At 46.2% G+C, this 15,282-nt stretch overlaps 1 protein-coding gene across 1 annotated transcript in view; it reads right to left on the bottom strand.

Annotated features, from left to right (window-relative positions):
* The window catches only part of LOC121008604 (glutaminase kidney isoform, mitochondrial-like), a 1,417,393-nt gene that overhangs the window by 666,152 nt on the left and 735,959 nt on the right, over nucleotides 1-15,282 (bottom strand). The window contains exon 10 of the mRNA XM_040441254.1: nucleotides 2,501-2,567. Within this exon, the coding sequence (XP_040297188.1) occupies nucleotides 2,501-2,567 (67 nt within the window). The remainder of the gene's footprint in view (nucleotides 1-2,500; nucleotides 2,568-15,282) is intronic.

Raw genomic sequence — 15,282 nt, 5'->3', positions numbered from 1 at the left:
CCATCTGTGGCAAGGTCCACATAACTACCGATACGTTGACCAGTAAGCACGGGCAGGGACGTTATATCTCCCTAACTGCACACTGAGTAAATGCAGTGGTGGCTGGGCCTGAGGCGGGGAGCAGTTTGGCGCATGTCCTACCGCCACTGAGGATTGTAGGACATATCTCGCTGCCTCCTCCTCCGCTTCATCTTCTACTGCCTCCTCATCCGGTCAGCGTAACACCTGCACCACCAACTTCAGCACAGCCAGGGGGAAAGGACAACAGGCTGTTTTGAAACTCATCTGTTTTGGGGGGAAAACCCCACACCTCGCAGGAGCTGTGGACAGACATGGAACAACAGACCGATTAGTGGTTGGTGCCGCTGAGCCTCAAGCCTGGCCTGGTGGTGTGCGATAACGAGCAAAATCTCGTAGCAGCTCTAGGGCTAGCCGTTTGACATACATCCCTTGCCTGGTGCATGTGCTCAATTAGGTGGTGCAGAGGTTCATGAAAAATTACCCCGATATGTCAGAGCTGCTGCAGAAAGTGTGGGCCGTCTGTGCGCGCTTTTGGCGTTCTCACCCTGCTGCTTGCCTGTCTGCGTTACGGTGTAACTTAGACCTTCCCGCTCACTGCCCCATATGCAACGTAACGACAAGGTGGAACGCCACCTTGAACATGCTGGAGATACTGTGCGAGCAGCAGCGGGCGATAGTGGAGTTTCAGCTGCAGCACGCATGGGTGAGTTGTTCTGCGGAACAGCATCACTTCACCACCGAGTGGGCATCCATGCGGGACGTGTGTGCCATGTTGCGCTGTTTCAAGTTCTCCACCAAAATGGCCATTGCCGATGACGCAGTCCTCAGCGTTACTATCCCACTTCTATCTCTCCTTGAAAAAATACTGTGGGCAATGATGGAAGAGGATGTGGCACAGGAGCAAGAGGAGGAGAAAGAGGGATCATTTCCACGGTTATCAGGCCAGTCATTCACAAGTGGTTTGGAGAGTGGGTTCCTGCACCAACAGAGGCCAGGTACACAATTGTCCAGCCAGGGCACAGTTTTTCAGGATGAGGTGGGTTCCTGCACCACAGCAGGGTGGCACACAAAGCAGCTTATGGGCATCAATGGAGCATGGCTGGGGTGATACAGAAGACACAGACGATACACCTCCCACAGAGGACAGCTTGTTGTTGCCTCTAGGCAGCCTGGCACACATGAGCGACTACATGCTGCAGTGCCTGCGCAACAACCGCTGAGTTGCCCACATTCTAACCAGTGCTGATTACTTGGTGGCCATCCTGCTGGATCCCTGCACGCCACATCAACCAGCACCAGCAGCTGATACGGAACGTCTTAGCAGGAGGCAGCATTTCATCAACATGGTGGAACAGCACGTGTGCACATGCCTACATGTACTGACTGATGGGTCTGTCCCATTCAACTACTGGGTCCCCAAATTGGGCACATGGCCTGAGCTTGCCATTTACGCCTTGGAGGTGCTGGCCTGCCCTGCAGCAAGTGTATTGTCCCAACATGTGTTTAGCACGGCAGGGGAGGGGGTAACCACAGACAAGCGCAGCCGCCTGTCCACAGCTAACGTGGACAAGCTCACGTTCATTAAAATGAACCAGGCATGGATCCCACAGGACTTGTCCGTACCTTGTGCTGAGTAGACAAGTATACCGGCCGCACCCAGCCATTGTTATACTCCAGCGCACTTGCATTCTCTTTTCTATTTCCCAATGTTTTGGGGTTTTCCACCTCCTCCTCCTCCACTGCCGCTTCCACCTACACCACCACGTCCACCGCCTCCTCAACCTCCTACTCCCCTTTGACCTCCGCCTCCTAGTTCAAGATTATTATTTTTACTTTTTTCTATTCTATGTTATTTTAAGTAATTTCCCTATCCACATTTGTTTGCAGGGCAACTGTCCTGCTATTATCCTCATTTTTCTTCCTTTTGCAGCCCTCTAGCCCTTACTACGACTATTTTACAGCCATTTTAGTGCACCAAAGTTCAGGTCCTCATTGACTTCAATAGGGTTCGGGTTCGAGTTAAGTTTGGGTCCCGAACCCGAACTTTGACCCGAAGTTTGCCCGAACCTGGCGAACCCGAACATCCACAGGTCCGCTCATTCCTAGTCATTACAAAATCATGTTAGGGAATTTCATGCAGTGCATTTGTGTTCTTCAAGTGTATTCTTTTGAGAATCCTGGCTGGTATATGTCGGTATACTGCAAAAGGAAAAAACTATGTGGAAAATGTAGTAAATTGCACTGTTGCTTCCTGAAGGCTATAATAATCCTTACATTTTTCCATATTTGCTGCTTCCTATGCATGATTTGAACTTACTGTTCCATTGTTGCCCAATATTGCCCACATCTTGACAGATGCCATTATAATAAGGTAATCAATGCTATTCACCTTACCTGTCAGTGGCTTTAATATTATGTCTGATCGGTGTATACATTTTATATACATACTTTTGATTATAAAGAGACAAAAAATGGAAACCTTTTTTTCTTTCAAGTAATATCCAATGGCAAAATTCCTGTCTCCACTTTCTCTCTCAGACTGGAACCTAGAAATAAATATATATTAGTCTATTAATATTAATGATAGTAATTTATGGATAACTATAAATATGTTAAAATGTGGCAAAACAAAATAAATATGGTTAAGTGAGAAGTAGGGATGAGCAAATTTTGTTTGGTGGTAAAAGCAGGATTGCGTTATGGATTCTGTTACCATGGACCATAACGCAATTCCATGACAGAATGCATAACGGAATGACTTTAATCCCCTGCATAATGGAAATGGGACGGATACGTTATGCAGGCCATAGACTTCTATTATGACGGAATGAATAATGGAATGCCTCTAAAGGCAGTCCGTCATAGCAGGGCCGGACTGGCCATAGGGCAGACCGGGCATTTGCCCGGTGTCCGGGCCGCCTGGTAGGCCGGGCCGAACACAATCAGCCGGGCCGCCAGCTGAGTTTTTTTTATTTATTTTTTATTAATGTGGCAGCAGCCGGGCAGGAGTGGAGATGAGCGCTTCCATTGTGGAAGCGCTCATCTCCATATTCATCTGTATCGCCGTCCTCAGGACAGCGATGCAGATGAATGGAGCAGGGGAGAGGTGTCTCCCTTGCCCATTCCTCTGATAGGCTACAGGCACTAGGCCTGTAGCCTATCAGAGGCCGGTGTAGATGGAGCGATGACGTCATCGCGCGCGCCACCCGAGCCGTACAGCGCGGGACACAGGCCGGAAGAGGCCTGCATCGCATCGCTGTCAGCAGCATGGAGGTAAGTATATGAGTTTATTGTTTTTATTATTTAATTTTATATTATACTGTGGCAAGAAGGGGGGTGGGGGCCCTATATACTGGCACAATATAGGGGGGGTCGGCACTATGGAGAAGAGGGGAAGCACTATGGGGCCATATTTACTGGCACAATATGGGGGGGGCACTATGGGGCCCTATATACTGGCACAATATGGGGGGACACTATGCAGAAGAGGGGAAGCACTATGAGGCCCTATATACTGGCACAATATGGGGTGGGGTCGGCACTATGGAGAAGAGGGGAAGCACTATGGGGCCATATATACTGGCACAATATGGGGGGGCACTATGGGGCCCTATATACTGGCACAATATGGGGGGACACTATGCAGAAGAGGGGAAGCCCTATGGGACCCTATATACTGGCACAATATGGGGGGGTCGGCACTATGGAGAAGAGGGGAAGCACTATGGGGCCATATATACTGGCACAATATGTGGGGGCCTATATACTGGCACAACATGGGGGGGCACTATGGAGAAGAGGGGAAGCACTATGGGGCCCTATATACTGGCACAACATGGGGGGGCACTATGGAGAAGAGGGGAAGCACTATGGGGCCCTATATACTGGCACAATATGGGGGGGACACTATGCAGAAGAGGGGAAGCACTATAGGGCCCTATATACTGGCACAATATGGGGGGGGTCGGCACTATGGAGAAGAGGGGAAGCACTATGGGGCCATATATACTGGCACAATATGGGGGGACACTATGCAGAAGAGGGGAAGCACTATGGGGCCCTATATACTGGCACAATATGGGGGGTGTCGGCATTATGGAGAAGAGGGGAAGCACTATGGGGCCATATATACTGGCACAATATGTGGGGGCCTATATACTGGCACAACATGGGGGGGCACTATGGAGAAGAGGGGAAGCACTATGGGGCCCTATATACTGGCACAACATGGGGGGGCACTATGGAGAAGAGGGGAAGCACTATGGGGCCCTATATACTGGCACAATATGGGGGGGGGGCACTATGGGACCCTATATACTGGCACAATATGGGGGGACACTATGCAGAAGAGGGGAAGCACTATGGGGCCTTATATACTGGCACAATATGGGGGGGGTCGGCACTATGGAGAAGAGGGGAAGCACTATGGGGCCATATATACTGGCACAATATGGGGGGGCTATATACTGGCACAATACAGGGGCATTATGGAGAAGAGGGGAAGCACTATGGGGGCCCTATATACTGGCATATTAGGGGGGGCACTATGGAGAAGAGGGGAAGGAGCACTATGGGGGCATCTACTGGGGGCCCTATATACTGGCACGTATTATAGGTGGGCACTATGGAGAAGTGGGGGACAAGAGCACTATGAGGGCATTATATAGGGGCATTTAATACTGGCACCCATTTTGATGCCACTATGGGGAAGGGAGGAAAGGAGCATTATGGGGGTATCTATGTGGGGCAGTCTATAGGGGCATTTTATAGTGCCACATTATGGAGGGCACTATGGAGACGGGGAAGGAGCACTATGGCGGCATCACATGAGGGCACTCTGGGGACATTGGCTCTACTGGGGGCACTAAGAGGAGGTATTTCTTTTTTTTACTGCCACACAACGGGGCATTTTTTGTACTGGTGCACATTATAAGAGGGGGGTTCTACTGTCACACATTATAAAGAGAATTATTACTATCGAGGCATTATGGTGGGCTTTATTACAACTGGGGGACTATGGGAGCATTATTACTTGTGGGACACAATTACTGTTGGGGACATTGTAGGAGCACTATTACTACTAAATGCACTCTGGCAAAGAAATAATTACTATTGTTGGGACTTTGGGAGCACCATTACTGTGGGGGCACCCTGGCACAGCATCAGCTTAGCACAGTTTTTTTTGCAGTATAGTTTTGGGGAGCATAACTTCTCAGTATTGGGGGTGCATGATGGGATGTTAATTGGAGGATGATGGAAAAGTAGGAAACTAAGATGTCTGTCAAACTCTGCACAGACGTGAGAGGGCTGAAAGAAATTATCACGGTGGTCTGGTCTGAATGGAGAAGATGAAGAAAGAGAACATCTACATCAGAGGAGACGTCACTGGATATAAGAGGTATGGGGCGCTGTATGAGGCTACTTTCACATCTGCGTTAGTGATCCTGGCAGGCTGTTCCAGCTGAGAATTCACTGGATCCGGCACTGCTAGATGCAGACAGAATGCCCACCAGCCCCATTAACTATAATGGGGTACGGCAGAGATCCGGCCACAATCTGGGAAAAATGCAGAGAATCAGCGGGACATAAACCGCTGCATGCTGTGCTTTGTGTCCAGTCGATTCCTTGCATTTTCTGCCGGATTAGGTGGCCGGATTGTACTAAGACCCCTAATGTCACCTGGGGACCCCCAAAGAAGCTTGTGTGTTGGCTGAAGCCTTCCTATTTTACTGGTGGCTGGCCCTGCCTCTCAATTGTGCTTCCGGTTTTGGCTCCGCCCCTATACTGCAAGGAGGTGGGGCCTGTTGGGGGTCATGTGATTGGGCTGCTCAGTCAAAAATGCCCAGGCCTATTTTTTGTCCCAGTCCGGCCCTGCGTCATAGAATTGTGTTATGGTCCGTGGTAATGGAATCCATAACGCAATTCTGTTTTTCCCACCAAACGAACGCAAACTAATTTCAAAATATGAAATTCGCTCATCTCTAGTTAGAAGTACAAAATCAGTGAAGAAATGATAGAACGTAAATAGGTTATTGTTAATGTCATGAATTGGGCATTTCATATTAAGTATTATTGCAATACACAGTACATGCAATAAAAAACATTGTTAGGTTTTTATGTAAATTGCCTTTTCTCTCGGGAAATGCCCCTGCTCTCTCTCCTTTGGGGAAAATTCAGGTTCACCTGCCCCTGTATTCAGTGATGGACCAAAATGCTCAGTAGCTTCCCTGCTGTGTTCCTTAAAAAGTTTATCTTATCTTAAAAACAATCATACTGTAGAAATACACTACAGGGAAAAAAAAGAACACCTTGAAAACTTAATGTGATAGAGCTGAGATTGACAAAGTATTAACTGATTTCACAATCAAGATGATGCAGCTTTTATTTTTAGCTCATCAGTAGGGTATATTTCAAGGTAGTGTCACAATAATGGGACAACGGATCTCCCATGCACAGCACCCAAAAGCTACTTTGGCTGGACTACAAGTCCAAGTTGAAAGAGTTTGAAATGGCATACCACAGGAGAATTTCCAGCATTTGCATGACTGTTACCATGGTAGAGTTTCACCCTGTATCAACTGCAACGGGAGATGCCACCCAGTATTAATGTCACCCTGCCTCAACATATACCCTGCTACAGAACCTATTATAGAGGGTGCACCACTTTCGTTGAAAATGGTGCCAATGGAAACTACCACTCATCCCACAAAGAACATGCCCTCATACAGCTCTATTAACAGCTAAATAATAAAGTTAAGCTCCTAGAATCTGGTGACATAAAATAAAATAAAAAATTTCTTTAATTTCTTAAAAATTTATTTTATGGTGTATATATTGGGTTATGATATTGAACCCACACGAAAAATCCAATAGAAAATAAAAAAAAAACTGTGTCAGCATAGTTTTATTTGTTAATCTGAAAAAAATAAATAAAGAAATAGCAATCAAAAAGTTTCAGCTTCAGAGCAGCAACTGCACAGGTGCCCCCACCAGAAGGTGTAGCGGCACCTGTGCAGTAGCTGCTCAAAAGCCAAACCAGAGTCTCTGCTCTTGTTCTGCTAATTGTAACAGCTAAGCAGTGCACGCAGGAAGTTGTCAGGCCCAGGCTTGTGAATCTCAGAGGCTAGTAGGAACTTCTTCACCTGTGGGGACAGCCCCCAACAGCCCCCACAGGTGAAGAAATCCTGCTAATAAGACAAATCGCCTCATTAGAATCAATTTACTCATCTCTAATGCTGTATATTTGGAAGCCAGGTTTTGGATCTAAATGCTCAACTTACTACATTTGGCCTGTGAAATAAATGTTGGTGGAGGAAGGCAAGATTGAGACCCCAAGATCAGTAGCCGAGTTACAGTTAGTAACTGGGTAACAGAAGAAGGGATAATGGAAAAAGTGCCAAAGAGGCTAGTCCTGAGCTGGCACACACTTGTAAATATGCTTGTTTAGATGATATTAGGCATGCAAGCCCAGGACGCAGGTTGAACATAGCAACCAGTAGGATGAATACTGTACAAAGGATAGGAGGAGGCATGAAGAAAGGTCAGACAAATGCTGGAGGTAGGGGGTTCTATTCTATTTAGCAGTTTGTTGTCTTAAAGGGGTATTCTGGTTATAGAAAGTTGTGTATAACTATCAGATCGGTGGAGGTCCTAATGTTGAGACCCACACCAATTACAAGAACGGGGGCCCAGTACCCTGTGGAGCTCCCCTGAAATGGATGGCATGGCTGCTGCTCTGTCCATTTCAAGGGGGGCTCCACGGGGCACAGGGCCCCCATTCCCTTGACTGGTGGGGGTTTCCGCAGTAGGACCTCCAACAATGTGATAGTTATTCCCTATCCTATGGATGGGGGTAACTTTCTATAATCAGAACACCCTTTTAAGGGTCTTCGGGTTCAATATATTGCAGATTGGATAGACAGATTACTGGGTGGGTCAGGGGAAGACTCGATGGTCATGGTACACACTGTTACCACTAACAGAGTCAGTGGGAGAGAACACACCGAATAATCATGCATGTATAGAGCAGGCCACACCTCTAAAGCGTTGGTACGGCCTCATCTGGAATATACAGTTCAGTTCTGGGCACCAGTCCATAGAAAGGATGCTTTGGAACTGGAAAAAGTACAAAGGGGAGCAACTAAACTGATAAGGGGCATGAAGGGTCTTCGTTATTAAGAAAGATTAAAAGAATAAAATAATTAAATGTATTTAGTCTTGAGAAGAAAAGTTTAAGGGGGGACATGATTAACGTATACAAATATATAAATGGGCATACAAAAATATGGTGAAAAACTGTTTTATGTAAAATGCCCTGAAAAGACAAGGGGGCACTGCCTCCGACTGGAGAAGAAAAAGTTCAGTCTCCAGAAGCGTCAAAGCTTCTTTACTGTAAGAACTGTGAATCTGTGGAATAGACTACCTCCGGATGTGGTCCCAGCAGGAACAGTGGATGGTTTTAAAAAAGGGTGTAGATGAATTCTTAAAAGTAAATGACATTATTGTTAATGAACATGTGTACAAATCTGAGTCTCACTTTCTTCTGGGATTCACGTCCCCACCTATCCCTTGGTTGAACTTCCACTCTGCTACTTTAACCTGTTTAGGACATAGGGCGTACCGGTACGCCCTGATGTCCCGGTACTTAAGGACACAGGGCGTACCAGTACGTCCTATGTATTTCCGATCACCGCCGCCCGGCGAGCGGTAACCGGAACCCGGTGCCTGCTCAAATCATTGAGCAGGCACCTTGGCTAAATGCGCGAGGGGGGGGTGTCCCGTGACATATTAGGTATCGCCGCGTGCATATCGACCGGCTCTATAAACATATCACATGACCTAACCCCTCAGATGAACACCGTAAAAAATAAAAAATAAAAACTGTGCTAAATAAACCATTTTTTGTCACCTTACATCACAAAAAGTCTAATAGCAAGCGATCAAAAAGTCATATGCACCCCAATATAGTGCCAATCAAACCGTCATCTCATCCCGCAAAAAATGAGACCCTACCTAAGATTATCGCCCAAAAACTGAAAAAAAACTATGGCTCTCAGACTATGGAGACACTAAAACATTATATTTTTTTACTCCATTTTACCAGTGTCATGAAGTACAATATGTGACGAAAAAACTATCTGAGAATGCCCTGGATAAGTCAAAGCGTTTTAAAGTTATCACCACATAATGTGACACTGGTCAGATTTGCAAAAATGACCTGGTCCTTAAAGGGTTTCTATCACTTCGTATGCCATAATTAGCTCTCAGACACTAGCGATCCGCTAGTGTCTGCTCTGGCCAACCATCCTAATATAAGAGCTTTTTGGGCAGCCGTTTTGCTAAAAAAATAACTTTTATAAATATGCTAATGAGCCTCTAGGTGCTATGTGGGCGTCATTAGCACCTAGAGGCTCCGTCTACCTTCATACACAGCCACCGCCCAGCGCGTCCCTCCAGCCCGCCCATCTCCTGATGAATGCGATCCTCCGTGTGACGCAACTGACGAATTCTCGCGCATGCGCCGTGCGCGGCTGTATTCGGCGCATGCGCAGAGAATGTCTGACCGCTTCCCTGCTCAGACATCTCCACTGCGCCTGTTTCTTGGAGCACTATGACGTCATCGGCGCAGGCGCAGTGGAGATGTCTGAGCAGGGAAGCGGTCAGACATTCTCTGCGCATGCGCCGAATACAGCCGCGCACGGCGCATGCGCGAGAATTCGTCCGTTGCGTCACACGGAGGATCGCATTCATCAGGAGATGGGCGGGCTGGAGGGACGCGCTGGGCGGTGGCTGTGTATGAAGGTAGACGGAGCCTCTAGGTGCTAATGACGCCCACATAGCACCTAGAGGCTCATTAGCATATTTATAAAAGTTATTTTTTTACCAAAACGGCTGCCCAAAAAGCTCTTATATTAGGATGGTTGGCCAGAGCAGACACTAGCGGATCGCTAGTGTCTGAGAGCTAATTATGGCATACGAAGTGATAGAAACCCTTTAAGGTGAAAATGAGCCCGGTCCCTAAGGGGTTAAGCTACAGGGTTACACTAAATCTTCCCCCTTTAGCTATCTGCCATCCACACCTAAGGGATATTAGTTGCCACCACTTGTCATATTAAGAGGACAAAATGCCTTAAAACTAGATAATTCACAATTACCTACTCCAACCGACTACTCTTTCTAGTATTCATAGGGTTTATACACAAATATACGTAATGCTTCTTCTGAGGTCGTGAAATCATTTAGAGCACAATAAGGCTCTTAAAAGTGATGTTTTAACATGTAAAGTACAGTCCATACAAAAAATTGTTATCAAAAGGTAAAAATACAAGGACAAACAAATATAATGCAAAACAATAACAGTTTGATAATAAAAGGGGTAAAAGAAGTGGAACTTAATATGTTGTGGGACAGTAGGAGTCCGGATGCCTGGGTGTAGCAGTAATATCAGCCAGTTCATCAAACGAGTGTACCCCAAAGAAATGATAACTTGCTACAGCCTTAGAGGGCATCTGTCAGCAGATTTGTGCTTATGAAACTGGCTGACCTGTTGCATGTGTGCTTCAATATATGCAAATCAGACTCCAGGAGCAACTGGGGCGTTACCGTTACACCTAGAGGCTCTGCAACTGCTGTGCCCCCTCCAATTTGATCGACTGCGCCAGCCAGTGGAAACGTCATCATGCCTGTCCCAGTCAATCAAAGTGCAGAGGGTGCAGCAGTTGCACAGAAATCATATGTGCCCACATAGCTGAGAAAAAAATATTTTAATATATGCAAATGAGTTTCTAGGAGCAATGTTGATGTTGCCATTACACCTAGAGGTGTAATGGCAACATCAACATTGCTCCTAGAAACTCATTTGCATATATTAAAATATTTTTTTCTCAGCTATGTGGGCACATATGAACATGGGACCTACAAAGATGCCTTCAGCTGCCAAGCACATATGCAACAGGTCAGCCAGATTCATAGGTACAAATCTGCTGACAGATGCCCTTGAAGAAAGTTTGCAGACTCCCTCCACTAGCGCCTGAGATGTCAGGATAAGGCTAGTGTGTATGCTAATGTTCGTTTAAGACCAAGTTTTATAAGGTTAGTGCTTGGCTCAGAATCTTTCCATTAAGATAAATTTTACTGTGGGCATCATAGCGACTTCATACCACTTTTATTAAACCCATCATAATGTTCTGCACAAGTACATATCAAACATCAAGGGGTTAAAGAGTACGTGATGCATTCTTTGACTACCACATCTTGAAGAGCCCTGATTGAGGTGACATTCACACTGGTGATACCAGTGTATGTCCTAATAACAATCCTGAGCAGCACACGGCCAAGTTATAATTTAGGTCCAGTATTTCTTTGAACAATTTCCATCTGTATGGTTTATCAGACCCTTATTGTAGGTCATGGTATCCTCTACTTGGTCTAGGGGGCTCTGAGGACATCTCAACTGTAAGGAAATGGTTTGTGAGGTGCAATCTCCTGTCTGTATGAAGTTTGTTTTGCTTCCTTGGTTTTGTTTAGACAGACCTTGTGTTTTGGGAGTAAGGCCTCTTTCACACTTGCGTTGTCCGGATCCGTCGTGCACTCCATTTGCCGGAAGTGCCCGCCGGATCCGTAACACCGCAAGTGAACTGAAAGCATTTGAAGACGGATCCGTCTTCAAAATGCGTTCAGTGTTACTATGGCACCCAGGACGCTATTAAAGTCCTGGTTGCCATAGTAGTAGTGGGAAGCGGGGGAGCAGTATACTTACCGTCCGTGCGGCTCCCGGGGCGCTCCAGAATGACGTCAGAGCGCCCCATGCGCATGGATGACGTGATCCATGTGACACGTCATCCATGCGCGTGGGGCGCCCTGACGTCACTCTGAAGCGCCCTGGGAGCCGCACGGACGGTAAGTATACTGCTCCCCCGCTCCCCACTACACTTTACCATGGCAACCAGGACTTTAGCGTCCTGGCAGCCATGGTAACCATTCAGAAAAAGCTAAACGTCGGATCCGGTAATGCGCCGAAACGACGTTTAGCTTAAGGCCGGATCCGGATTAATGCCTTTCAATGGGCATTAATTCCGGATCCGGCCTTGCGGCAAGTGTTCAGGATTTTTGACCGGAGCAAAAAGCGCAGCATGCTGCAGTATTTTCTCCGGCCAAAAAACATTCCGTTCCGGAACTGAAGACATCCTGATTCATCCTGAACGGATTTATCTCCATTCAGAATGCATGGGGATAATCCTGATCAGGATTCTTCCGGCATAGAGCCCCGACGACGGAACTCTATGCCGGAACACAACAACGCAAGTGTGAAAGAGCCCTAAATCAATGATTTTATGGCCTGCCACAAGAATGTCAGGGGGGTTTTCTCCTACTCTGATATCGCCAAATTATTTTTCTATTTATAGCACCACAACAGCAATACAAATCATGTACAAACAAAATAGAACAAATGTGTTAAAACCAATTAAAATACTACAAAAGAGTGATTCTGGCCGCAAATAAGGTCGTGGATCCCTAAATGGTCCTGGCTACAAAAGGAATCTGCAACTACCAAACATAATTCTGCAATTCACATGTGAACTTGTGTGTCACCGCCAGATATCTGAGAAGCTCTGACAGATGTTCTTCAGTACCTCAAGCAAGAGGTACTAAAGAACGTCTGTCAGAGCTTCTCAGATATCTGGCAGTGACAGTACCCCTCCTTCTACGAGTGTACTCCAGACACTCAGAGCCCACCTTCTCAGGATGGGACCTATGGAAAGCCCTGATGAGACGAGTGGCCGCAGTCCACTCGTAGAAGGAGGGGTACTGTCACCGCCATATATCTGAGAAGCTCTGACAGACGTTCTTCAGTACCACTTGCTTGAGGTTCTTTTGTTTTGCTTTCGTTTTGTCATCTCGTTTCCCTCTCTCAGCTGTCATCTAGTTGCAGCATCTAGCATAGCACACTCCAGGAAGTTGTATAAACCGCAAAGTGATGCAGTATGGGAGGGTATATAAAGGAATGCAATCAGTGCAACTAGATGACAGCTGAGAGAGGGAAACGAGATGACAAAACTAAAGCAAAAAGAAAAGAACCTCAAGCAAGAGGTACTGAAGAACGTCTGTCAGAGCTTCTCAGATATCTGGCGGTGACAGTACCCCTCCTTCTATGAGTGGACTGCGGCCACTCGTCTTATCAGGGCTTTCCATAGGTCCCATCCTGAGAAGGTGGGCTCTGAGTGTCCGGAGTCCACTCGCAGAAGGAGGGGTACTGTCACCGCCAGATATCTGAGAAGCTCTGACAGACGTTCTTCAGTACCTCTTGCTTGAGGTTCTTTTGTTTTGCTTTCGTTTTGTCATCTCGTTTCCCTCTCTCAGCTGTCATCTAGTTGCACTGATTGCATTCCTTTATATCCCCTCCCATACTGCATCACTTTGCGGTTTATACAACTTCCTGGATTGTGCTATGCTAGATGCTGCAACTGCTGCTTCCTCAGATAAGTCTGTTCCTTTATTTGTGTTTTCCTGTTGGCTTGATCCTAGGTGACCCTGACTCCCTCCGTATTAAGTGTAGGGAGCTGGTGGTCGTGTCCCCTCACTATTATAGGGTGTTCAGGTGTCATACAGTCGAGGCACGAGGGCATGCAATTATCTATCATAGAGATCTTTGCATGGGCTGAGCAGTCAGGGAGACTGTCTAGATTTGATGACCGACCTGAGAACTATAGGAGTTGGAGATCTACATTTAAGGCAGTAACCAAGAACTTGGACATTGAACCTCAAGCAGAACTTGACTTACTAATAAAGTGGTTAAGGCGTCAATGTTCAGAACAAGTAAAGATACTTAAATCCGTTTACATTTATAACTTTGAAGCAGACCTTGATGCTGCATAGGAACGTCTGGAACAAGACTATGGGAGCCCCGAAGTCATTGAATCTGCCTTATTCCAGAGACTAAAAGATTTTCCTAAGATCTCTGTTAAGGACAATCATAAGCTTAGAGAGTTAGTTGACCTTCTTCATGAACTTGAAATTGCTAAGTCAGTCAAGTTTGCCAGGTCTTCGTTATTTAGACACTGCTCAGGGCGTAAATCCTATTGTAGCAAAGTTGCCTAGTCATCTCCAGGGAAAGTGGACTAGCGTAGGATCAAAGTATAAGTATGAACATCATGTTTCCTCCACCCCCCCCTTTTCTTATTTTGCAGAGTTTGTGAGGAAGGTTGCAAGATCTAAGAATGACCCAAGCTTCATGTATCCAGATACAACCACCCTTCCTTTAACTACTTCAAAGGGTATTGCCACCAACAGTAAATTCAAGGACTTAAGGCACCCTATTGCCGTGAGGAAGACCGCAATCGCATCCAACGTCTTGTCTACAGACATTAAATTACAAGGTACCAAGGCAAGCAATTTTGATCAACAATGCCCCATTCATAATGCGCCACATTCTCTCTCCAAATGTCGTGCATTTAAGGGCAAGCCTATTGAAGAACGCAAGACATTTCTCAAAGAACATAATATCTGTTTCAAGTGTTGCGCATCCTCCGATCATTTAGCTAAAGACTGTAAGATCGCCATCAGATGTTCCCTGTGTAACAGTGCCAAGCACGTGGATACTATCCATTTAGACCTGTTCAAAAGAAAACCTTCACCCGGTAGCAACTCCAAGACTATATCAGATGATGGCGGGGAGAGTACTGAGCAATATACCAACCCCGTAACCACAAGGTGCACAGAGGTGTGTGGAGATGGGCTTCATAGCAAGTCTTGCAGCAAGATATGCCTCGTAAGAGTTTTTCCTGAAGGATATCCACAAAATGCCATAAAAATGTATGCCATACTCGACGATCAGAGCAATCGCTCATTGGCAAGTACAGAATTCTTTGACTTATTCATGGAGAGACCTGGTCCTATACCTTGCAGACATGCACAGGAAAGGTCAATACTTCTGGAAGAAGAGCCCATGGCTTCATAGTGGCATCAGAATTTGAAAACATAGAGTTTCCTCTTCCAACTCTAATAGAATGTGATCAGCTACCGAACAACAAAGAATAAATCCCCACGCCTGAGGTTGCATGTCATCGCCCTCATTTGAGCCACATTGTTAACTACATTCCACCACTTAACAAGGATGCAAAGATCTTGATTCTTCTAGGGAGAGACATTCCTAGAGTTCATAAAATAAGAGAGTTATGTAACGGTCCAGATGATGCTCCTCATGCCCAGAAACTTGATCTTGGATGGGTGATAATAGGAGAAGTCTGTTTAAATCAATCTCAC

The sequence above is a fragment of the Bufo bufo genome, chromosome 7 (genome assembly GCF_905171765.1).
Source record: "Bufo bufo chromosome 7, aBufBuf1.1, whole genome shotgun sequence".
NCBI classification, from domain to species: Eukaryota; Metazoa; Chordata; class Amphibia; order Anura; family Bufonidae; genus Bufo; species Bufo bufo.
Note: the sequence above shows the minus strand (reverse complement) of the source record. Positions and strands in the feature narration are given on the sequence as shown.